Source organism: Talpa occidentalis, unplaced genomic scaffold (genome assembly GCF_014898055.3).
Source record: "Talpa occidentalis isolate TD23 unplaced genomic scaffold, MPIMG_talOcc4v2.1 talOcc4.7, whole genome shotgun sequence".
Classification (NCBI taxonomy): domain Eukaryota; kingdom Metazoa; phylum Chordata; class Mammalia; order Eulipotyphla; family Talpidae; genus Talpa; species Talpa occidentalis.
The window spans coordinates 942,344-965,298 of NW_023605083.1; the positions used below are offsets into that span (position 1 = coordinate 942,344).

At 67.9% G+C, this 22,955-nt stretch overlaps 3 protein-coding genes across 5 annotated transcripts; 1 reads left to right on the top strand and 2 right to left on the bottom strand.

Moving 5' to 3' along the window:
- Window positions 1–1,126: 1,126 nt before the first annotated feature.
- On the bottom strand, window positions 1,127–6,775 carry ENTR1 (endosome associated trafficking regulator 1). 3 transcript variants are annotated; one of them, XM_037493969.2, is made up of 10 exons: window positions 6,706–6,775; window positions 6,475–6,624; window positions 6,032–6,100; window positions 4,306–4,418; window positions 3,710–4,117; window positions 3,228–3,301; window positions 2,817–2,928; window positions 2,660–2,722; window positions 2,336–2,475; window positions 1,127–2,017 (listed from the first exon to the last, which is right to left on the bottom strand). In XM_037493969.2, exons 1-10 carry the CDS (start codon window positions 6,773–6,775, stop codon window positions 1,918–1,920), a joined length of 1,299 nt encoding a protein of 432 aa, XP_037349866.1. In that variant the 3' UTR covers window positions 1,127–1,917. The 3 variants fall into 3 exon arrangements, with proteins under 3 accessions (XP_037349866.1, XP_037349867.1, XP_037349868.1); XM_037493970.2 differs by lacking the exon at window positions 6,032–6,100; XM_037493971.2 differs by lacking the exons at window positions 6,032–6,100; window positions 6,475–6,624 and having other exon boundaries at window positions 1,128–2,017.
- Window positions 6,776–6,975: 200 nt separating this feature from the next.
- PMPCA (peptidase, mitochondrial processing subunit alpha) lies at window positions 6,976–13,859 on the top strand. The gene is made up of 13 exons (XM_037492831.2): window positions 6,976–7,046; window positions 7,367–7,569; window positions 7,805–7,884; window positions 8,062–8,144; window positions 8,825–8,919; window positions 9,468–9,568; window positions 10,161–10,424; window positions 10,589–10,681; window positions 10,759–10,877; window positions 10,966–11,056; window positions 11,135–11,197; window positions 12,159–12,303; window positions 13,017–13,859. The coding sequence occupies exons 1-13, from the start codon at window positions 6,976–6,978 to the stop codon at window positions 13,184–13,186; spliced, it is 1,578 nt and encodes a 525-aa protein (XP_037348728.1). The 3' UTR covers window positions 13,187–13,859.
- Window positions 13,860–14,514: 655 nt separating this feature from the next.
- Window positions 14,515–22,759, bottom strand: INPP5E (inositol polyphosphate-5-phosphatase E). The gene is given in 11 exon segments (XM_037495476.2): window positions 14,515–15,301; window positions 15,439–15,575; window positions 15,989–16,104; window positions 16,219–16,380; window positions 16,569–16,676; window positions 16,849–16,968; window positions 17,049–17,173; window positions 17,615–17,712; window positions 18,372–18,495; window positions 22,012–22,570; window positions 22,573–22,759. Coding segments are annotated over 11 exon segments (1,869 nt in total). The 3' UTR covers window positions 14,515–15,168.
- Window positions 22,760–22,955: the final 196 nt, after the last annotated feature.

Below are 22,955 nucleotides of genomic sequence, written 5' to 3' on the forward strand. Positions count from 1 at the left end.
GGAAGCCCCGCCTCGAGGGAGGAAGTCCCGCCCCCGCGCGCGGCACGCCGGGACGGCGGCGGGGCGGCCGCGCATGCGCGCGCGCTGGGGTCCCCGCCGCCGGGTCGGCCCGCGAGCCTCTCCAACGGGCTCCCACCCCGGGGCCGCGTAGTGGGCTTTGCTGCAGCCGCCAGGGGGGACGCGCGTGCAGGCTTTGTGGCGCCTGCGCTGCGCGGGGCAGGCCGGGCCGGAGGCCGGGGCGCGGGCGGCCAGCCTGAGGGCGGTCAGCGGGACGGAGCCCACCCCGACCTCGCGCGCGCGCACCCTTGGGGGCTTGAGGGCGTCTGTGCCCCGCGCGCGCTTGTGCGGCAGAGGGCAGAGGCGAGCCCGGCCCGGTGACGGCGGGGGTCGCGCGGGCCGTCCTGAGGGGATCCCTGAAGGATGGGGGGGACGGGCGGCCTGTGCTGACCCCCGTAGGGCTGGCCCCAGCGGCCAGCACGGCTTGGAGCTGGAGTGAGGGGCCCCTGGGAGGTAATGTCAGCACCCCTGGGCCAGACCCGGCCGGTGGGGGCAGAGCTAGACTCTGGCCGTGCTTCAGGGGTGTCCCGTGACTCGTGTTTGAGTCTCTTTTGTGGAGAATGTCAAACCTACAGGGATGAACAGTAGTAACGTGTCCAGCCTGGCCTGCAGCCCTGGGGATGCCAGGCTGGTGATCTGCCCGGCCCACCCCCCACAGGCCAGCCTGCAGCCAGCCCTGCTTTCACAGCTGTCCCAAGAGAGCCTCAACATTCTAGCACATTCCTGCCAGACAACTCACACTCTGCCCGACAGACCCTACTCTTCCTGCCCGGCTGGCACAGCTGTCTGTGGGGTGGGCTGCCTGAGTCCAGAGGTGCCTTCTGGGAAGCACGGCCAGGAGGCTGAGGTCAGGGGCTGGTGGTTTAAGCATCATCTTAAATGTCGAAGCAAGTGGTCGAGGGACTAGAGCCCAGTCTCCAACTCTCAAACGCCAGCTCTGATGTGCGTCTGGAACAGCATGTCATATGTTGAGTGCAGTGGCCCCCACCAAGGCGCCCGCCGCCGCATGTCAGCCCTCACGCCAGGACAAGCTGCAGCCCCGGTGCTGGAGGCCTCAGTCCTCGAGGACTGGCTAAATCACCAAAAGGGACACCATGTGTGAGCTTTAGAATTTATTAAATTAGTTGTGGATTTGAACAAGAGGTAAGAGAAAATATATTTAAAAAAATAACATCTTCTGAAAACAGCCCCAAAGGCACACAGTGTACGCGTTGCCATCCCGACGGGGAAGAGTGGGCAGAAAGGCACTGGGGGCCCGGCTGAGCCTAACCTAACGTGTGCGCTGCTCATGCCATGGTACGAGCGAGGCATGAGCCCAAACCCTTCAGCCAGAAGTAGCTTTTCCAACCTGTGGACCCGCATAGGATGCTCACAAAGCCTTGTGGTGCGGGTGCCCGCGAGGGGGAGGGCAGACCCACCAGACACCAGAGTTGCCCCAGGAAGGCTGCGCGGGCACTGAGTGGGCACAAGGGCCCGCGTCCCTGCGTGTCCCGAGGCCCGCCTGTGTCTGCTTTGGAGCCTGACGGTGACCGACTAAAGCTACGTCCCAGAGTGACGGCGGAAGGTGCTGCTTTCAGAACTGCTACGCGCATGTTTAGTAACTGAAAGAATCACCCGCCTTTATAGAAACATCTTCCGGGAGAGGGTACACACGGCGGGAGAGGCCCGGGAAGGGTGGCCGAGAAGCCCTCGTGCTGCCTCCGGCACGCTCCTGCTCCCTGGCGGGGAACGCCGCCGCGCCAGGCCGTGAGCTTGGCACTGCGTGATGAACGCTTTACTAGCGAGGACGCAGGCGCGCCGAGAGGGACTCAGTGGCAACTCCGGGATGTAAGCAGCTCTGGGCCGGAAGCATCTCGCGGTTCAGGACGCCGCCTCCTCCTCTTTTACTTCAGAAATCCTGTCTATAGATTTGAGGATCTCAGCGACGAGATTCAACGTTTCAGCTCCGGAAACCAGCTGCCTACGATAGAAACAGACACAGGTGTCAGCATGGCCGCAGCGGTGCCGGGCGCGGGGCCTCCGGGCTACAGGTGCACTGGGTGGCCCTCGCCAGACGCCTGCTCCCCTGCGCCGGGAGGGCACATGCCGAGGCCAGCAGGGTCGTGATGGGGGATGCCCACCCAGGGGTCTCGCCCCAACGCGCCCAGCTGGGCTCTCTGAGCTAATGTATGTTTTACAAAGAAAGGGAGGGCGGCGCCCCCTTCAGGGCCCTGTGGGTGGGAAGGCGGGGCCCACAGCTGGGGTGGTTATGGGCCCGGGGAAGCCCCGCGGCGCTCACTTGATGGAGGCGTGTGCGCTGCTCATGACCAGGCGGAGGTTCTGCAGGGCCACATCTGTGTTCTGCCTCACCACCGCCAGGCTGGCGCCCTGGCCGCACCGCAGGGCTTCGTTCTCCCGCTGGAAGTTGGAGACCTGGGCCTGGGGGAGGGCGGCCGCCACAGGCGCCCATGGGAGACTGCTTAACACCATCCCCTGGACTTCAGCCCCCACCACCGGCCCTGAGCTACAGGAGAGGCCTAAACACAGGTTATAGGACGGACACCTGGGCCTCTCGCTGACACGACCCCCCCCCCAACGGACCGGCCCAGTCTTTGCTGGTTACCTGGAGCAGACTCACTTCCTGTTTCAGTTTCACGACGTGATTTTCTGCCTTTACGGCCCGTTTCTGTTACCCGCCCCCCCAGAAACAGCCGTCACTGACATGGGAACACGGACTTTGGACGAGCCCCCGCCGGCGCCCCCACACCCCCGCCCCGTACGGTCATCAGCTCCAGGTTCTGCTCCGCCCGCTGCACCACAGACTCCAGGTCGTGGTAGTCGCTTTCCTCCTTGAGCATCTTCGCCTCCAGCTTCCGCTCAAGCGTCCTCACCCTCGTTAAAGAAAAGCCTGAGTGAGCAGGGGCCCCGCGGCCGACGCTGAGGCACCTCTACCGGGCAGTCAGACCAACGGGCTCATGGCCCCGCCGGGCGGATCTGGGGGCAGAGGGTCGCGAGCAGGGGTGGGAGGCTCCGTGGCGCAGGGCGCGTGGGCTTGGCTCTGGCCTAACGTTAGAGTAAACGCCTCACAGGACACAGGAGCCGCGGCCGGCCCCGCGGGTGTGCGTTTGCTAACAGGACTCGGCCCTGCCGTGCCCAAGGGGGCTGTGCTGCCCGGCTGACTGCTCACGTACATCTCGGTCTGGGTTTCAGAGAAGCTCTGGACTTCGCTCAGCTTTCTCCTCAGCTTGGCGTTCTCGTCTTTCAGCTGCAGGCAGGAGGAAACCCTCGTCAGAGACTGCGAGCGCCTCTCGGGGCCGTCTGCAGCCCGCGCGCTGGGCCCGGCGGGGAGCCAGGACGGAAGGGGCGGCTTTTTAAAGACATGTGACCACAACCTCCGGGCCTGGGCACGCCTGATGGCGTCGCCAGCCGCCGTCCTCGCCAAGTTCCGTGTGACCAGGAGCACCTGCGAGGGGCCGAAACGCCAGCTGGGGCCCGGCCCAGGGTCCGGCTGCGCGGGCTCCTGCTGGGAGCCTCCCCACTCCCGCCCATCCGTGTGACCAGCCCCCGGGCGAGCACGCCACAGCAGGCCCCTGCAGCCCAAACCCGGGCGCTCGAGGGCTGTGCCCTTCTCGGCGAGCGCTCGGGCCAGAGCGTCTCCCAGACCCACACTTACTGCTTCGTAACTCATCTGCAGCGTCCGGAGGTGACGGTCCCCGAAGGACTCTCCGTGGGCTGCGAAGTCAGTGCCGGGGCTCCCCACTGGAGTGACGTGGGAGTCAGAGTCGCTCAGCGTCCAGGAGGGCAGCGACTCGGGCCCTGCCAGCTCCGAAGGGTTGGAGAAGAAGGAGACGTAGGTGCTGGTGCAGGGGGACGTGCTGGCCGCCGCCCTGGACGAGTGCGTCTGCTCCACCACCGAGGGCAGGTAGGCCCCATCCCACCCGTCCTCGTCCTCCTCCTCGTCCAGGAGGTCGCCTGCCCCCGTGGGGTCTTCAAAGAACGGCTGCTGGTACTCCAGGCCATAGCCCACCGTTGGGGACGTGGGGGAGCTGTGGTCTAGTCCCAGGGAGTGCCTCGGGGCTTCCTGAAGAACAAGCAGGACACAGGCTCAGGCCCCTCTCCCGCCAGGTGCAATGTGGGCACACAGAGGCCTGTGGCAGGGACGCAGACGCAGCCCAGCCTGCTCCTCAGGCAGTTGCCCCAAGAGCAGCGCACCCAATCAGCGGAGACGTCCTCGGAGCTTTCCCCAATCACCCCAACACCCAGCTTTACCTTTGGATAGATTCTGCTGTTGGTCGTGTCTTCTTTCGACAAGCTGAGGTTCTTCGTTTTCAGAAACTCTTTAAAGGAGAACGGATTTGCCTCAAGATCTTCAAGTTTATCCTCTGAAACAAAAGTGGACGTCACAAACAGTAAAACCCACCAAGGAGGGAACTTCCTGGTCCGTTCCCCTGCCAAGGCCGTGACAGCGTGTACGGCGGGAAGGCACCCTGCCCACTACCGCACTGGGGCGCCAGGAGAGCACCGGGTAGACCTCCAGCACCAGCTTCTTCATGATGTTGGTGAGGAGAAAGAAATCAGGACCCCGGGGGCTTCCCTAGTGGCGCAGAAGTGAAGCGCAGCGTTGTGAAGCTGTGCTTCTGCAGCACGAGTTCGATCCCTGGCCAGGAAGCTACCTACAGGGCACAGCAGACCTCTCCTGTCTCCCCACTGCTCCCCTCAGTGGTGTATTTCAGCGGATCTGCCTGTTCTGTTTCCCGCTCTGTCTCTGGTGAATCCTCTCACACCCCACACCTCTGGCTTATACCCCAGCACTCATAACGCATAAGCCTTTTCTACCTTTTCTAAAATTTTTTAAAGATTTGTTTATTTATACACAAACCAGGGTACAGACCAGAGGTGTGGGAAGGTGAGAGGATTCACCAAAGACAGAGTGGGGAGCAGAACAGGCAGACTGACTGAAACACACTGCTGAGGGGAGCAGCGGGCGAGACAGGAGAGGTCTGCCGCACCATGTGGGACCCTGGCCGTCCGGCCGTCCGGGATCAAGCCAGCACTGTAGAAGCTGCGGACAGCTTCACAGCGCGGTACTTAACCGCCTGTGCCACCAGGGGAGGCCCATGAACCTTTTCTTTTAACGATTTACTTATTTATACAAGAACCGGGGTACAGACCAGAAGCGCGGGAGGGTGAAAAGGATTCATCAGAAACAGAGCAGGGAGCAGAACAGGCAGACTGACCGAAATACACTGCTGAGGGGAGCAGAGGGCGAGACAGGAGAGGTCTGCAACGCCATGTGGGTATCTCCCTGGCTGGCCAGGAATCAAACCCGCGCCGCAGAGGCTGTGGACAGCTTCACAGTGCTGTTCTCAACCCGCTGCACCACCGGGGAGGCCCATAAAATAAATCTTTAAAAAGGAAATCAGGACCCACATGGAGCAAAACCACCTTATTTAAAAGCCCACCTTTATACAACGTTCTTTCACCTAGGGTCACAATTTCTAAGAACTTACCAGTGATGTCAAGGGGAGACTCACTGTACTTCCAAGTTCTAAATTCTTCTCCCTCCTGTCCACCCCCAAAGCTGTCTACAAAGACGCCCTCCACTGTCCCCTGGCCTGGGTGCTGTGTCACCCAAGTCCCAAAGGGGCAGTAGGGAGTAGCTACTGGGGGTTCACCCCCCCAGTGCCCAGCCTGCCTCCCTGCAGCCCCCCCAGTACCCAGCGTGCCATTCGCAGGGCCCTCCCCCCCACACCCGCCTGCCACCCTGCAGCCCTTTCCTCTGTGCCTGAAGCTGTCAATTATCTGTGTGCAGGGACAGCCTGGTATAAACTGGCTCCTGGGATCCCAGCCCCCGTGGCCCCTCATGCCACAGGGTCTGCTGCCTTCTGCTAAGTGCAGGGGCCCCAGCCGGCCTGGGGCTCCAGGTACAGGCTGTCAGGTGGACAGTCCCGTGGCCCGGCACCTGCAGGAGGAAGAGGGGAAGGAACTACTCTACCTCCAAAATGTGTCTCCTGGGCTCCCGGTGGGCCTGGCTTAGTACACTTCCCCCTTCCATAGCCAAAATCTGCAAAAGAGGGGCCCAGGGTCCCCTCCCGTCACCGCGGGAAGCCCCTGAACAGCCTCCTTCCGCGGGGCCTCTGCTCGGTTCTGCCTGGCAGACCCCGGCCTGAGGAAGCCTGACCGGCCGGCCGGCACCGGCTGTTGGAACGGGCTCCCCGCAGGCTGGGGTGTCCCGCGGCCCAGGGCGCCCCTCTCTGCCTGAGACCGGGGCGTCCCGCGGGGGCCTGGCCCCCCAGGCCCGGGAAGGCCGGGCCGGCGGCGTCCCGCCCCGCGGGCGCCCCTGAGGGCGGCTGCCCCGCGACCCCCAAGGGCGCGGGGCGCCTGCCGCGCTCCCCGGCCTGGACCGAGCCGCGCGCCGGGCCGTGAGCCCGGGCTCACCTGTGTCTCCCAGGGAGGCCAGCGCGGGGCTGGGCACATAGCACATAAAGGTCGGCCGAAAGCCGAGGAGGTGGGGGTCCCGGTCCCCGGCGCGGGGGCGCTCACAGTCTAGCTGGGGGAGACAAGACCGGCGCTCATAGCACGCGGGAGCTGCAAGGACAACAGAGGCTGTTCCGGCGCCCGCCCGCGGCCCGCCCGCCGCCCGCCGCCCGCCGCCCGCCGCCCGCTCACCGTCGGGGACCAGCAGGCTCCGGGCCCGCGTCAGCGGCGAGGCGCCCGGGCGGCGCGCGTAGCCCGACATGGCGGCGGGCCCGCGGCGCCGGCCCGCCCTAGCCCGGCAGCGGCGGCGCCATGGCCCCGGCTCCGCCCGGCCCCTCGCCCGCCGCTCGGCCCCGCCGCTCCGAGCCGCTCGCCGCCGCTTCCGCTCCGGGCGCCGGAAGCGCGCGCGGGGGGCGCGGCGCCGCGGGCGGAAGTGACGCCAGAAGCGGGGGCGGGCCCAAGATGGCGGCGCTGGTGCTGGCGGCGGCGCGGCTGCTGCGGGGCGCGGGCCCCGGGGGCCGCTCGCGGCTGAGGTGAGCCGAGGCGGGGCCGGCCGGGCGGCCCCACGCCCGGGGCCCCCGGCCGCGGGGCTCGCCCCCGGGGCGGGGGGGCCGGGGCCGCGCGCCCCCCGGAGGCCGATCTGGGGCCGCGGGCGGCCGCCCCCGCCTGGGCCGCCTCCCGGCCGCCGGGGCCCGCCCGCGCCCTCAGGAAGGCGCCTGAGGCTGCCGCCGTCGTCCAGAGCCGCCGCGCGGGCCGGGCCCGGAGCAGCCTGGGCGGCGCCCCCGGCGCCTCTGTGGCCTCGGGCCGCCGGGGCCCTGCGGGCGGCCCAGCAACCGGCGTCGCTCTGTTCCAGGCCCGGCGCGCCCGCGCGCAGGGGGTTCAGCAGCGGCGGCACCTACCCCGGCACCCCCCTGTCCGTGCCCCTGCCCGGCGTCCCCAAGCCCGTGTTTGCGACGGTCGACGGACAGGAGAAGTTCGAGACCAAAGTCACCACCCTGGAAAACGGGCTTCGCGTGGCGTCCCAGAATAAGTTCGGACAGTTCTGCACCGTGGGGAGTGAGTGCCCGGGGCGCCGGGGCGGGCGCGGGTCTGCGGGCGGCCGCTCGAGCGCCCCGCGAGTCGCAGTTGCAGTCACCCGAGCGGCCAGTGGCCGCTTAGCTCGTGGGGGCCTCCTCTTCTCCCGGGGTCATTTTGAGAATTTACCGCCGCGAGAAGCTTGCCCGGCTCCGGATGCTTGTACCAGCGAACGGCTGTGAACGCACCCCCCCCCCTTTTTTCCCTTGGGTGCCAGTTCTTATCAACTCAGGATCAAGATATGAAGCAAAGTATCTTAGTGGAATTGCACACTTTTTGGAAAAATTGGCCTTTTCGGTGAGTGTGGAGGCTCAGGGGAGACGCGCCACTCTTTGCTGGCTCCCAAGGGCTTTCTAGTCAGTGGCTGGGGCAGTGTGCTCGTGGGGGGTCTTCAGGTCACAGGGTGATCGGTTCCATGTTTTAAAGCCAAATGCCAATTTCCTCTTTAAAAAGTGCACTTCTTGTTGTCCTCAGTCCACCGAGCGCTTTGCCAGCAAAGACGAGATCCTGCTGGCCCTGGAAAGGCACGGGGGCATCTGCGACTGCCAGGTGTCAAGGTAACCCTGCCGCAGCCCATCCTGCCACCCCTCCCCAGTCCCACTGACCCCCCCCCTCCCAAGAGGCCATGGGGGTCAGCGTCAAGGTCATCCCTGCTGCAGCCCATCCTGAACCCCCCCCCCCCCCCCCGGCCCTGGGGTCAGTGTCAAGGTCATGGTCATTCCTGCTGCAACCCATCCTGTGCTCCCACCCCCAGTCCCAGGGCCTTCCCCCGGAGGCTGTTAGGTCAGCATCAAGGTAGCCCTGCCGCGGCCCCCTCTCCTCCAGTCCTGCTGAGCCCCTCCCTCGGGAGGTCTGGGGGTCAGCGGTGAGAAGCCCGCCTGGGCTCAGGGAGACGGCAGACTCTGCCGCCCACCGGTCATATGCAGGGCCAGTGGGGCATCCAGCATCAGAGAAGGGACACTTGACATAGGGCTGTTCAGAGAGGACCTCGCCAAGACAGTGGAGGGCTTGGCCGAGGCAGTGGCCGTGAGGAGGCGGCCGGGGCGGAAGGCCTGTTGCTCTAAGTGATGGGTCCATCGGGGAGGCAGACGTTCACCTTCTCGAGACGGTGATCAGAAGCCTCCGTGTCACCTGTCCGTGGTGAAGCTTAGGCTGGTGCCCGGTAGGGGCCCTGGTGTTCTTGCTTCCAGTTTCTTGCTCGACTCCCCAGTGAGCTCAGCGCCGTTGGGTTTTGCAGAGACACCACCATGTACGCCGTGTCTGCGGCATCCAGTGGCCTGGACACGGTGGTCGGCTTGCTGGCGGACGTGGTCCTGCACCCCAGGCTGACAGGTGTGCGTTGGGCCCTCTTGGGGCCGGTGGTGCGGGCTCCTGGGGGCACCCCCGTGGACTGCGTGTCCCAGACTGTACTCCTGAGATGGCCTCTGAAGTCAGTCCTGACTGTCCCTTCCCGTTGGCGGGTGCTGGCTTCCCTGCAAGAAAGGGTCGTGCTGATGGCTCCGTGGCTTCCCTGCCCTCGGCTGGGATGTGGTTTCCGGTTAAGCTCTTTCTGGCTCAATTAGCTGATGAAATGCTGTCCCCGACTTCAGTCTTGCCTCTTTGCCAGCACCTTCGTTCAGGAGTCTCGGCCTTTCTTAGCAGCGCAGGTCAGACAGGGTGGAGCCTGGTGCCTTTCAGGAGCAAGCGCAGGTGGCTGCTAGTGGCCGCGCCGGACGAGAGGCCTGGCCCCTGGGACCTTGCACCCCAGCTCCACAGACTGCTGGTCGGCAGGGCCGGTCCTGCCGCCATCCCGCAAGCAGCAACCTCTGGCCCCAGGGACTCGGGTGCACGCAGCCTCTGTCTCTGCTGAGCCGGTTGTGCCTGTTATGGGTCCTTTGTAGATGAGGAAGTGGAGATGACACGCATGGCTGTCCAATTCGAGCTGGAGGACCTCAACATGCGGCCTGACCCTGAGCCGCTGCTCACCGAGATGATTCACGAAGTAAAGCCGCGCAAGTCCTGCCTAGCACCGGCCCTGGGTTGGGGGAAGGGGTCCTCCGCCTGCTTGGGTCAGCTTAGGGCAGTGACACAGTGTTCTCAGCCTCTGCTGCCCATGCCAGCCAGCCTGACGCGGTGGCCAACTGTGGGCCGCCCGTGTCCGGGAGGGCATTTTAGTTTCTTTTTTTTTTTTTTTAAAGATTTATTTATTTACACACGTACTGGGTACAGTCAGGAGCGCGGGAGGGTGAGAGAATTCGCCAGAGCCAGAGCGGGGAGCAGAGCAGGCAGAAGGACCGAAGGACACTGCTGAGGGGAGCAGCGGGCGGCAGGAGAGGTCTGCGCGCCATGTGGGACCCTCCTCCGGTGGCCGGGGAGCAGCCGGGGATCGAACCGGCGCTGCAGAGGCTGTGGCCAGCGCTCAACCACTGCCCCCCCAGGGGAGGCCCTTTGTTCATGTTTTTAACGAATTTCTACTCTTGGGAGTGGTTTTTGCCATTTTCTGAAAACAGCACAGCTGCGCCTGCCAAACGGGAGGCTGAAGAACCAGCAGCGGCTCTCCCCGGCCTTGCTCAGTCGTGGCTCTCGTTTCTCAGGCCGCGTACCGGGAGAACACCGTGGGCCTGCACCGCTTCTGCCCCCCCGAGAACATCGCCAAGATCGACCGCGCGGCCCTCCTCTCCTACCTGGCCAGCTACTACACGCCCGACCGCATGGTGCTGGCCGGGGTGGGCATGGAGCACGCGCGCCTGCTGGAGTGCGCCCGCAAGCACCTCCTGGGGGCCCGGCCGGCCTGGGGCAGCGGGCAGGCTGTGGATGTGGACAGATCCGTGGCGCAGTACACCGGGGGACTTGTGAAGGTAAGGCGGGGGCCGCCGCGGGGGCTTCTGAGGTGCGTCTTTCCCCATGTGGCCTCTGCGGTGCCCTCCTTACCCTGCCGCATCAGGCAGCGCCGGCTCTGTTGGGGGCGGGAGCGGGCTGGGAACGGCAGTCCGCGAGGGCGCCCGTCTTTCGTCTGTTACAGCTCGAGAGAGACATGTCCAACGTCAGCCCGGGCCCCACCCCGTTCCCCGAGCTCACGCACATCATGGTGGGGCTGGAGAGCTGCTCCTTCCTGGTAAGCCCGAGGGTGCGGCTTGACCACGAGGCCCCGCCGCCTTGGCCTCGGCCTCTGCCCTCCGCCCTCTCCCGCAGGAGGAAGACTTCATCCCCTTCGCAGTGCTCAACATGATGATGGGTGGGGGCGGCTCCTTCTCGGCCGGCGGGCCTGGCAAGGGCATGTTCACCAGACTCTACCTGAACGTGCTCAACAGGTGGGCGAGCCCTGCCCTGCTGCACCCCCACCCTGGGCTGCCGGGCTGGGCGAGACCGCACGCCAGGTGTCCCCCCTTGTGCCCACAGACACCACTGGATGTACAACGCCACCTCCTACCACCACAGCTACGAGGACACGGGCCTCCTGTGCATCCATGCCAGCGCCGACCCGCGGCAGGTGCGGTGGGGTGGGTGGCGGCCTCCTGCTCCCGCCAGAGCGGCGTGGCCGGTGGCGCTCACTTCCACCGCCTCGTAGGTTCGTGAGATGGTGGAGATCGTCGCGAAGGAGTTCGTCCTGATGGCCGGGGCTGTGGATGTGGTGAGTCCGGCAGCTCCCCAGCCAGGACGGGGGCCCTGGGGCCTGCGAGTGGCCGAGCTGCTCTGTGTCGGGGCCCCTTCTGGCGGCCCCTCCCTGTCCGCTGTGCTGAAGAGGGAGCCCGAGATGTCTCCCCACAAAGTGGGCTACGAGGGGGCTTTCGGGGATGTGAAGCCTCCGCTTGGCTCCGTTTTATACCTCAGTCTCCGTCTCTAGGTCAGGGCTCGCTCCCGGCCCTGCTCAGAAGCCTCGTTGCTCCCCGGGCCGCGGCTGGCCGCGTCAGCAGACCTCCCCCCCCACCCGCCCCCCCGCGCTGTCAGCCGGCCCCTGCTTCTCTCCGGTTTTTTCCGTTCTGCTGCACTTTCTAAGTCGTGAAATGCTGGTTTTTTCTAGTCAGGAAAGGCATTACTAAGACAACGAAGATGCCTTAAAAAATGAACGTTTTGTGGTTTCCTTAGCGTCCCGTGGGGATCCTCCGCTTGTGGTTTCCTTAGCGTCCCGTGGGGATCCTCCGCCTGCAGCCCCGTCAGGCTCCGCCCCGAAGTGGATGCTCCCCAGGGAGTGCGCGCCCAGCCTCCCTCTGGTGCCCTGGGTCCGGGCAGAGCGCGGGTGTGGTCCCCGGGGCCGTAAAGCCTTGTGTTTCCTACCTGCTCGGAGGCTCAGGATTGGAGCTGGCTCAGCTACCTCGGGGCTCCCAGGGCCTGGGCACAGTTGCCCGGCCAGGGCGAGGGCAGGGCCGACGTCCCCCTAGCCGGCGTGGCCAGGCCCCGTGAAGTGCGGTCCTGCCGCCCAGGGGGAGGCGATGGCGGGCGCGAGGTGCTGGGCACCCCGGCATTGGCAGGGCAGCCCGTCTCTTCCTCCTGTGGCCTCGGGGAGCGGGAGGCCTTCTTCCTCGGGGCCGCCCGGCGGCTAAGGGAAGGGGTGCGTGAGCCGAGCGGACGCTTCTGTGGCGCGGGCCCCGCAGGTGGAGCTGGAACGAGCCAAGACGCAGCTGATGTCCATGCTCATGATGAACCTGGAGTCCCGGCCTGTGATCTTCGAGGATGTGGGGAGGCAGGTGCTGGCGACGCGCTCCCGAAAGCTGCCCCATGAGCTGTGCGCCCTCATCCGTGAGTCCTCAGCTGCTGGGGGTGCCCCCGGAGGAATCCCTCCCCCCCAGCTCCTGCCTCAAGTCCTCCTCGTGCGGGCTCTTTCTGGTCCACCGCCTTAGCCGCGCCCTGCGCCCCTCGGGAGCAGGCCTCGCACTCCCACTGGGTGCTGGGCGTCGGCGGGGGTGGGTGGGGCCGGGCCCCGAGCCCTGGGGTGGAGCCAGCAGCTTGCGCCGGGCCTCTCGTTTCCTCTGGGTCCCGCGGTGCCCTTCGGCGGCCCTGAGGCTTGCTCCGGTTTCCCAGGGGCGGGAGTCGGGGGAGGGCGGGTTTGTTTGTAGGTCATCGGGTTCTCGAGGCTCCAGGACCCACAAGTGGGCCGGGTGTCCCAGCGTGGCGCGGGCCGCCTCCCGGGCTCAGGGCCGCTGGGACAGTGCTGACCCGGCCAGCCGGGTCTCGGCCCCTGTTCTCCCTTGGGAAGCCCCTTTGGCCCTCCACACCATGGCACCCAGTTTCCCTGGGGTCTCAACTGTAGCAGTGACCCCACTGGTCAGTAGTCAGCTGCCTGGTCCCACCCCACATGTGGTTCAGGCCTCCACCTTCTGGGGCGTGGTCTGCCCCCCTGCACGGGGCGCTCCCTCATGTCTCCTTAGCCCCCCATCAGTCTGCCCGCGTGCTGCAGCCTGGAAGCAGGGCCAGCGCCGAGCCGGGCACCTGACGCCTCATTCCCGTGCCAGGCAACGTGCAGCCCGAGGACATCAGGAGGGTGGCTTCTGCCATGCTGCGCGGGAAGCCGGCAGTGGCTGCGCTGGGTGACCTGACGGACCTGCCGAGCTACGAGCACATCCAGGAGGCCCTGTCGAGCAAGGATGGCCGGCTGCCCCGGGCCTACCGGCTGTTCCGCTAGAGCCCACCTGCCGCCGCCGCCGCCGGGACTCGCGTCCAGTCAGCAGCCTGCGCTCCGCTCGGCCGGGTGGCGCGGACGTGTCCGGAGCCCCTGTGGCCTCTGCTGCCGCCATGGGGTGAAGACGGCCCGGCGGCAGCCACTCCTCCGCGGGGCCCGCCACGCCCAGGGCGCCGCCTGCCCCTTGAGAAGATGGTCTCGGCGCCGTGTTTTTCGCCCTGATGAGGAGCCATTTGCCTTAACGAGAGCCAGCTGGGGGCGCGGGCCGGCTCCAGGGGGACTGGCCAGCCTTGCGGCGCGGGGGGTGCGGCTGCCACAGCCGGCTCAGCCGCCACTGCACAGCCCGTGTCGCGAGGGTGGGCCAGGCAGTAGCGTGGGCCCGCGGTGGGGCTGCTTCCAGAAGCAGAAGGGGTGAAGGGCGCAGCTTGTGATTCTCAGCCAGAAACACCCATGGAACCCCGAGGTCCCGTGTGGAGGTCTGGGGCCCTGGAGCCACTGCTGCTGCCGTGAAGAGGGCAGCCCCGGGCAGTTGGGGTCTCCCAGGACCGGACTGCAGTTTGGGGAGAACGGACACCGTGTGGGAGACTGCAACGAGCAGCCTGGCCTCGGGGGGCGGGGCGGGGCGCGGCTAGTAAACGTGTGAGCGTCACGCACCTGTACCTGAGCGCTCATTGCGTGCGGCCGGCAGGTGGGGCCTGCAGCCGGGGGCCGAGGGTCAGGTCTGAAGGCAGCCAGACCCGCAGCGTGGGCTTCCTGCCGCCAGGCACTTCTGTGGTCACCCCCCGGCGGGGAGGGTGGAAGTAGAGCTGCTTTGCGACCTGCCGGTTTGTGGGGCCAGAGCCAGCCCAGCTTACAACCGCCCGGGAACTTGCCAAACCCTAGATCATTCTAGAAAGTGCTGGTATCCAGACCGTGTCTCCATTTTGGAGACTGGTGCAAGCACAGGTTTCGTCCCGTTTCACTCCCCCGTCCTGGGCTGGGGGGCCTGTCGGAACCCCTGAAGAGCGTCTTCCCAAGGTGACATCCCGTTGCCCTGAAACCCGAGGGCTGGTCTGACTGGACGCCAGTCCCCTCTCCCCCCAGCCGCCCCAGCACCACCTGACGCCTCCGTGGCTGGTGGGGGTGAGGAGCTGTGGGGGACCCTGTGGCGCCGGCGTGAGCCCAGCAGTTTGGGGAGCAGGCCGCTGCTCCTGCCGGCGTGGCGCGCCCGCCGGTGCCGGAGGCTGAGTGTGCCTGAGTACGCTTGGGGGGGCGAGCGCCTCCGAGTCTGCCCCGCTCAGCAGGACCCGCTTTCCAGGACTCAGTCTGGCCAGGAAGGGTTTAAGATTCAACGTATGCATTTATTTAAAAATATAAATATGGAAAAATAATTTAAAAGACTAGATTGAATGCCCTAGGCTTTGACACGTTCAAGACCTGTTCCTGTCAGATGATTTGAGACGAGACGGTGACAGCAGCTCCAAGACGGGGGCCAAAGAAAATGGGGGCCGCTGGCTGCCGGCTTCTCTGGCCAGGGCTTCCCTGCCCAACGCCGAGAACCAGCCTCCCCCCAGGCCCAGCGGCGGGGTGCCCCCTCGGCCTGAGGATGGACGGGAGGCTCTGGGGGCGGGGTGGGGGGGCAGAGGCAGCCCCCTGTGCTCAGAGATGGGGCAGGCGCCAAGGGGCTGCCAGGGCCTCGGACTGGAGGCTGTGCCTGGCTGCAAATGGACAGGAGGGCGGGGGGGCCTGTGAGCGGCCCAGCGCCAGCCCCACTCAAGCAGTGGCCCCCCGAGTGACTGGAGGTGGCGTGGCCAGCGCGAACGCCGGGCTGGGCTGGTGAGGGGGACACTCAAAGGGCTGTCTGTGGGGACAGCTATGGGTCAGCCTATCTGGACCCGTCCCAAGGAGGAGGCCGGGCACCTGCCGCGGGACAGCCGCTCACAGCGGCCCCACTGTGCCCCAAGAGTGAGAGCCCCTAAAGGTGCGGCCCCGCCCCGCCGTTGAGCTCAGGAAACGGCGCACACGGCGCTGGAGTTCTGGCTGCTCGGCGCCGGCTGCCGCTGCATCTCTTTGGAAATCCGCCGTTTAATCCCCAGCAAGTACAGCTCCCGGTCGAACTTGCCGGCAGCCAGGGGGATGCTGCGGAGGAGGGGCCGTCAGGAGGGGCCCCCGCCCGCCGGCAGCCTGCCCGGGTGTGCAGCCGCGGAGGACGGCCCACGCGTCCAAAGGGGCGGCGCCCACGCCGCGGGACCAGAGCGGGAAGTGGGGGTACTGACTTGTCTCTCCCGGGCCTCACTTTCACCCGGAACAGGCCGTACACGGGCCGGTGGTCCGACGTCCTGACGCTGGGGCAGGAGGAGTACCTGACCGCGCAGATGTCGTCCTTGTGGCGGCTCCTGTACAGGACCCGGTCCTGCAGGCCGAGGGGGCCGTGAGGCGCCATCCCCGCCCAGCTGGGCCGCCCGCTGGCCTGGCTGCTCCTGAGCTCCCGGCCCGCCCTCCCCTCGCCCGGCTCGGACAGGCGGGGCCGGGGGGTCTTCCCCACTGCTCTGGGGCTGCAGGAGCAGATGCGGCCAGGGCCCCGGCCCCGGGCCTCGGGGCTCCAGGTGCCCGCAGACGCAGGGCTGGGCGCCACCCACCCCCACAGCACAAGGTCCTCGGCGGGGAGCGCTGGCCTCCTAAGACGCCTCGTGGGGCGCGCCCCGGCCCTGGGGCGAAGCCGACGCCCCACCCCTCCCGGCTCGCGCCTCAGCCCCATGCGGACCTGCTGTCCCTGCTGACAACCGTCCTGTTGGGCCCCACCCCTGGGCCAGCGCGGGGCCTCACCGTGTAGGACGGCGTCCTCTGCTTGGACGTGCTGTCGTAGGAGTCCTTCCCGACGTCGAACTTGTAGGACGGCAGGAAGTGGATGTCCGGCTCCTGGAAGCCCCTGAAGATGGACCCTGGGGCCCGCACAGCCCTCAGGCCACCGGGCAGGCCCGGCCGCCGCCCCACGGTCCTCCCGGGCCCGCCCCGAGGGCCCCCCTCCCCCGGGACCCCCGCCCCGCCCGGCACACCCTTCCTCATCTCGCGCGTGAGCTGGTCGTGCTGCAGCAGCGCCCGCACGTCGCCCCCCGGGCCGCGCTTCAGGATGGCGTCCACTGCCCCGCGGCCGCCACTCAGGCGGAAGTTGAAGTCTCCGAACCAGAACACGCCGTCGAAGCGCGTGGTGACGTCGGCTGGGGGCGGCAGGTGAGCGTGGGGCGCGGGGGTCCCCCGCCCCGACACCCCCCCGCCCCCCCCCCCCGGGCGCAGCCCCGCAGGCCGGGCTCGGGGCCGCGGGCTTCACCCCAGACAGCGGCGCCCCGGGCCCCCGGCCCCCCCCCCCCCCCCGCAGACCCTCGGGCCCGCCGGGGCGCGTCCTCACTGGCGTCGGAGCGGTAGGGGCTCGTGTCCGGCACGTTCTTGGGCAGCGCCAGGCCCTGCACGGTCTTGCTGTAGTCCAGCAGCCGCTCGCTGACCTTCGCGTCCCCGGCTGCAAGACCCAGCCCGCTGGGCTGCGGCTCCGGGGCGCCCCGCTCGGAGGGCCCGGCGGGGCGGGGCCGAAGACGCGGTCCCCCCCGCTTCCCCATGTGGCTGGGGGACCCCCCACCACCCCCCCGCCGCCCCCGCCCCCAGAGGCCTGGGCGGCGGCGCCCACGACTCACAGGTGAAGTGGGAGGTGATGAAGAGGAAGGAGGTGCCGAAGAAGGTGAAGCCCACGCCCAGGGCGCCCTTGGTCTTGATTTGCGACACGATGCGGGTGGTCACCGTGGCGCTCTCCACCTCTGCGGGCGCAGGAGCGGGTGTCGGGGCGCCACCGCAGGGCCCCGCCCGCACCCGCCGGCCCGCTCCCGCCTGCGCCCACCTGAGCAGAACCAGATGAGGTCCCGGCGCAGCAGCAGCGCCAGGTGCAGCGCGCCGTGCGCCGCCGAGTGCAGCATGACGTAGCGCGGGCCCAGCGTCTCCTGCAGGCGCGTCTCCCACTCCCGCCTGCGGGGACCCTCGGTCGGCAGGGCGCACCCCGCCCGGCCCCCCGGAGCTCCCGAGGATCCCCCCTGCCCGCCCGCCCCCCTCCATCTTGTGCAGGGCGAAGGGCCAGGAGACCAGGCGCCTCCCTGTGCCCTGTCCTCTCCCGCATCAGAGGGGCACCGGGCAGGCCCGGGAAAGCCGGGCAGGGCGGGGCCGGCTGCACCCCCCAGGCACCCACACAGACACCGCAGGAGGGCGCCGGCCCGCCGGGGAGCTGCCCCTGCTACGGTGAGTGCCACCAGCCAGTGGACGGCGGGCGGGGGACCAGGACACCCACCCGCCCGCGCTGCCTGCGCTCTCGGGGGCACCCGCGCAAGAAGGCCACTTTGCTGGGCCTCGGTCCTCCGAGAGGGCCCCCTGCTGGGGCGCCAGCCCACCTGGCACGCGGTCACGGGGGCCTACCTGTCGGAGCAGCCCTCCTGGACCCCCACCACGTACAGGTCCTGGGCATAGTCGGCCTCGGCAGGCAGCAGGAGCTCGTCCAGGTTTGCGGGCAGCTCCTGGGGGAGGGAGGGCCTCGCCAGGGGCAGGCAGAGGCCAGGCGGACGCTCGCCCGGACCCAGCCGGGCTGAGGGAGGGGTCCTGGGCTGCAGGCGGCCCCCATGGCCCTCCATCACCGCCCACCCACGCCACCGCCCCTGTGGGCCCCCGGCTTGCCCAGATGCGCCCGCCCCATCCCCAGCACCCCTCCCCCGGCAGCCCCAGCAGCGCGAGGCGTGGCCGGCCAGATGGGTCCCAGGGGCGCCCCTGAGCCCCGCTCCCCGCGTGCTGCGCTGCCCGGGCTGGTCCTTCAGCCACGGGTGGACACGTGCTCCGAGGCCACCAGCCTGGCACCCGCCTCCTCCCTCATCTCAGAAAACCACCTCCCGCTCCTGCCGCCCGGGGGTTCCAGGGACACTGGCTGACCAGCCCTAGTGACGGCACCTCCGGCCACACCCTGCGCCTGTCGCCCAGTGTCACTGGGACCCCGCGGCATGGAGGGAGGCGCCTCTCTCGATCTCCTGGTCACCCTGGGTGCTCAGGAGCAGCCTCTGCCCACGAGCACGACGCCCTGGACCTGAGTGTCGGGACAGCTGGGGCGTGGACCAGGCCCAGACAGCCCCCGGGGCCGAGGGCCAGGTGCCCTGCAGGGCAGGGGACCCCAGGGGCTGGCACCCACCTTCTGGCCCTGCATGTTCCAGGTGGCCACGTAGAGGGCCAGGCTCCGGTCGGGGAAGTACCGGGCCAGCTCCTCCGCCCCCATCAGCGCCCCGCTGGCCAGGAGACTCCCCTCCAGGTAGCTCCTGCGGAGACAGGGAAGACCCTGCTCAAGGGAGGGGTCGGCACCCGGCTGGGCCCGCTGGCCTCCCGGTGCCCCAGGCCCGCAGCGCAGTTCAGCCAAGAGGAGGGGGCAGGAGGCCGGGCGAGAGGTGTAGCGCCCCCACCCCCCGCCCCATGCCAGCTGCGCCTGCCGGGCCGCCCACCCCCCTCCATGGGAGGTTTCACAGAAGGACACAGCAGATGGTTAGGACGTCAAAGAGTGCCGCCAGCCCCGCCCGGGCTGGCCACTGCCCGCGGGGACACATCTAGGACGGGCGAGGCCAAGGGCTGTGGTGGCACTTTCCTTTCCTGCTTCTTCAACCACTTAGGGGCATGAAAATGCAGGGAGGCGCCTCCCTGGACGGGCCCCTGGCCTGCCCCTCTGCACTGCCCTCCCGCGGCCCACAATGGAGACCGCCGGGCCCTGCTGACGGTCACTCTCGTCACCGGCCTCTGTCTGAGGAGGCCTCTGCTCGGAGCTGCCCACGGGGCTGGGGGCACCGCTGCTTCCCACACGCGGAGCCTGTTCTAGGAGGAAGGTGAGGGGCGGGGGGGGTGCACAGACTGGGGAGCAGAAGCCGCCGCCCTCCGCGTGCTGCGAGGGCACCTGGCATGAGCCCTGCTTCTCGCCCCCCCAGAGCCCGCGGGCCGGGCCGGCCACAGCGGCGGGTCCTGCATGAGGGCAGTAGCAGCCCAGGGGCGGCCAGGGGCACGTGGCCCTCTGTGCTAGGGGCATGTGGGGCAGACGCACCCCCAAAGGGGCGCCTCCACAGCGGCTGGCTCGTAGCACCCCCACACCGGGCTCCGGAGGCCCGGCACCGCCCTGGGTAAAGGGGCGCACAGAGCGGGATGCAGGGCTGGAGAGCAGATGGGCAGCTCGCCCTGTGCCCTCCCAGATGAGGTCCTGCTCGACGCGGCGGCGGGGGCGTCCAGCGCGCGCACGGGCTAGTGCGCCGGCGGGACACTGGGCTCCCCAGAGCGGGCGCCCAGGAAAAGCACGCGGGAAAGGAGCAGAGAACCACCTGGCCCGCCCGAGGGGTGTGCCGCCAGAGCCACCCCTCGCTCCCCGCAGCCTCTCCCCGCCCCCGCCCCCCCACGGCCCGCGGAGGGGGCTGCGCAGCCGCAGGGCTTGGGAGGAGGCGCTGAAGCACTGCGAGACGGGCTGACCGGCGCCGGCCCGCACACCGACGTCCGCGCCAGCAGAAGGCGCTGCTCGAAGCCGGGTTGAGTGGCTTCGCTGAAAGCCAAATCCGGGAGCGAATACAGCGGCGAGTCGCTGGGCCCGGAGGAGGAGAGGGGACAGCCGGCCCATCAGAAGCGGCCGGAGGCCTCGACAGGCCACGCAGTGGCCCATCACACACTAACCTCGGCAGGCCCTTCGCTCAAAAATGAATAGAGACCACGTCAGCGAAAGGGAAATGGCGGATGGTTTCACGTCTATGCAGCATCGAGAGAAAAGGAACCACGGGTCAGAAGCGCAGATGCCAGGGCAGCAAGAGAAAACCCGAAGCCTTCACCCCGAGTTCATCAGACCCTCAAGAACGTGCGCCCATCTTGCACGGGTTGTTTTTACAAATACAAGAAGAGGAAACACTCGCTTCTGTATTTGATGATGCCAACATTACTTCAGCGTGGGAACTAGATGAAGACAGCACAAGAAAAGCGACAGACCGATATCCCTGTGAACACTGACGTGAAAGTCTTCAACAAGACGCTGGCCCGCAGCCCTCAGCAGCCCACTCCAAGGACGTTATGGTCACGGTCGAGTGGGGCCTGTCGAGGTCACACGCCGTATCAACAACAGTGAAGACAGAACTCAAGGGGTGCAGCGAAGGCCTCGCTAAGACCCAGCACCCACCACGATGGAGCTCTCAGCAAGGTGGGGCTGGGATAGAGAATGATAAAATAAAGACCACACACCCTACGCCAGCAGTGAATGTAATACTTCGGGTGAAAACACAAATCTTTGCCCTGAGACCAGGAAGAAGCCAAGGACGCCACTGTCACCACTTCTGTTTGACTTAGTGCTGGAGAGTTTGACCTGAGCCATTACACAAAAAACAGGAAGAGAATAATGAAATTTATGCGGAAGCCCAAAGGCCTTGAATAGCACAAACAATCCCGAGAAAGCAATACTGGACTTCAAACTGTACTGTAAAGCAACAATACTTAAAACGGTATGGGGTGTTGGTGCAAAATAGATACAGGGGCAGCAGAACAGAGTCAAAAGCCCGGAAATAAACCCGCGTCAGTGTGTTCTCTATGGTCACGCAGCCACAAGCACGCAGGAGGGTCACACAAATCAGTAAAAGAATGAAGCTGAGTCACTCTCCAGCTCCATGGAAAACATAAGTTTCAAGTGGACTAGAGACTCAGCTAGAAGACACGGCCACAGTGCCAGCCACGGAACCGGTTCTGGAAACTTGGCCCCTATGGCAAGGGGAACAGAAGCAAAAACAAGCAATTGGGATGATCTTGACCGAAAAAGCTTTTGTATAGTGAAAAGCACAAGACGATTAAAAAGACGCCCTCCCGAGAGGGGCAGTGTTCAGACGAGCAGGGACTATCAAGGCGTATACGTACAACCCCACACGGTTAACGCCACAGACACCGACGCCGGCCAGTCCACGGGCAGCAGTCTGAACTGACAGGTCGCCCAGGGGGAGAGCCCCGGGCCAGAGATGCAGAGAGTCCGGCGCCACTTCTGAGAGACGCGGGGAAAGCCACAAGGAGAGCCCCACCCCCGTGGGGGGCACACACTAAAAGGCCCCCAACAACCAGTGCCGGAGGGGCGCGGGCACGGGAGCTGGTGCAGCGTTCCGGGGGATGACCTGGCTTGGCCGTAGGACGGTAGCCGTGGAAACAGGACCGGCCCGGCCGCCCGCGCCAGGCAGCCCCCCGGGAGCCAAGAGAAGCCGGCCTCGGCGGAGGGCGGCCAGGGCCGGGACGGGGCCGGCCCCAGCATGGAAGCGGGTTCGCGCGTGGGGGGGGCAGGGGCGAGGAAGGTGCCCCTCTGGGCGGGACGGGGGCAGAGGGTGCGAGAGGGCTGCACAGCAAGGCAAGGCCGCGGCCGAGGACATGCTGCCTGAGCAGCTGGTGCGGCCTGGAGCCCCAGCTCCTGGCCGGCCGGCTCGGGAGTCTCTGCCCTGCAGCCTAGGGGTTCGCGGCTCTGGCCCCGGGAGAGCTGAGCCAGAAGCAGGGCGCCGTGGGGGTGGCCCCGACGCACGTCGAGCTGAGTCAGTACAGGAAGTGACCCCCACAGCCCCGCAAGCCAGCGTCCCCTGAGCCCAGGCCGGCCCCACCGTCCACCCCCTTGGCCATGAGTGGACCCTGGGTCCCGCTGCGGCCCGCAGGAGGGCTGCCCAGCACGGCCCGGCAGGGGTGAGCCGCTGCGTCTGCAGCTGACCGGCCCACCCGCTCTTCCTGGGCTACCTCCTCAGGTTCTCGGGTCACTAGCTTCTGAACCCCAAAGCAAGGGCCCCTCACTCCGGACGCCCCACCTGCTGCGGACGTCCTTGGCGCGGATGGGCGCCAGGAGGCTGAAGGAGGACTTGGCCGAGCGGAGGGAGCCGTGGTCGTAGGTCAGGGGGCTGGGGGCGCGGCTGGGGCCCAGGCTGCTGTGGGCCCGGAAGAGCCGGGTCTGCAGGCGCGGCTTGTCCTCCTGGTCGGCGCCCGCCTTGCCGGCCGTCCTCAGGTCCGCGGCGGGCGGCAGGCGTGGGGGCAGCAGGCCGGCCAGCCTGGGGGTGCCCCTGCCCGCGGCCCCTTCGCGGTGCAGGAGGTCCAGGGAAGAGCTGATCATGCCCGACAGGCAGTTGCCCCAGGAGGACGGCCCCGCAGCCTGGGCGCGGCGCGAGCTGGGGATTTCCTGCAGGGAGGCGCTCAGGCTCGGGGGCGCGGCCTCGCGGATGGGGGCCCCGGGGTCCTCGGAGGCCCTGGGCGGGCCGGCCGGGTCCTGGGCGTCCAGGTCCTCGCCGCTGGCGCGGAAGCGCCGCCGCCGCCAGCCCTTCTCGTCCAGCGACAGGGCGCGCTCCAGCCTGGGCCTGGGCGGCGGCTTCGGGGGAAGGGCCGGGGCCGGGCGTGGGGGTCCTCGGGGCCGGCGGGGATGCTCAGGGGGCGCGGGGAGCCCGCGCAGGCGAGGTCCGGGCGCGGTCCGGGGAGCATGCTGCCCTCGGGCCGCGGGGGCGCGGGGGCGCGGGGCTGCCGCGGAGCCGCCGGCGAGCGCCCCGGGCCGGCCAGCCTGGACGGCATAGCCCGGCGGCCCGCGGGACCCGGGCGCGCGTCAGGGGCGCGGCGGCGGGCGGGCGGGCGGCGGCGCCCCGGCGCGCGGGGGCTGGTCGGGCCGGCGCGGCCGGCGCATGGCGGAGCCCGAGGCCGGGCGCGCCGCGGCCACCTGGAAGGACAGCGGCCTCAGCGTCCGGCGGTGCCCGGGCGCGCGGCCCCGGGC

Coding starts and splice junctions, on each gene's coding strand:
- ENTR1 (XM_037493969.2), bottom strand. CDS start 6,775: ATGTCGGGCTACGCGCGCCGCCCGGGCGCCTCGCCGCTGACGCGGGCC. Junction 4,419..6,031: donor CCAGGAGACACATTTTGGAG/GTAGAGTAGTTC, acceptor CTTTTGTTTCAG/AGGATAAACTTGAAGATCTT. Junction 2,929..3,227: donor TCTGAAACCCAGACCGAGAT/GTACGTGAGCAG, acceptor TTCTTTAACGAG/GGTGAGGACGCTTGAGCGGA.
- PMPCA (XM_037492831.2), top strand. CDS start 6,976: ATGGCGGCGCTGGTGCTGGCGGCGGCGCGGCTGCTGCGGGGCGCGGGC. Junction 7,885..8,061: donor TGGAAAAATTGGCCTTTTCG/GTGAGTGTGGAG, acceptor TGTTGTCCTCAG/TCCACCGAGCGCTTTGCCAG. Junction 10,425..10,588: donor ACACCGGGGGACTTGTGAAG/GTAAGGCGGGGG, acceptor CGTCTGTTACAG/CTCGAGAGAGACATGTCCAA.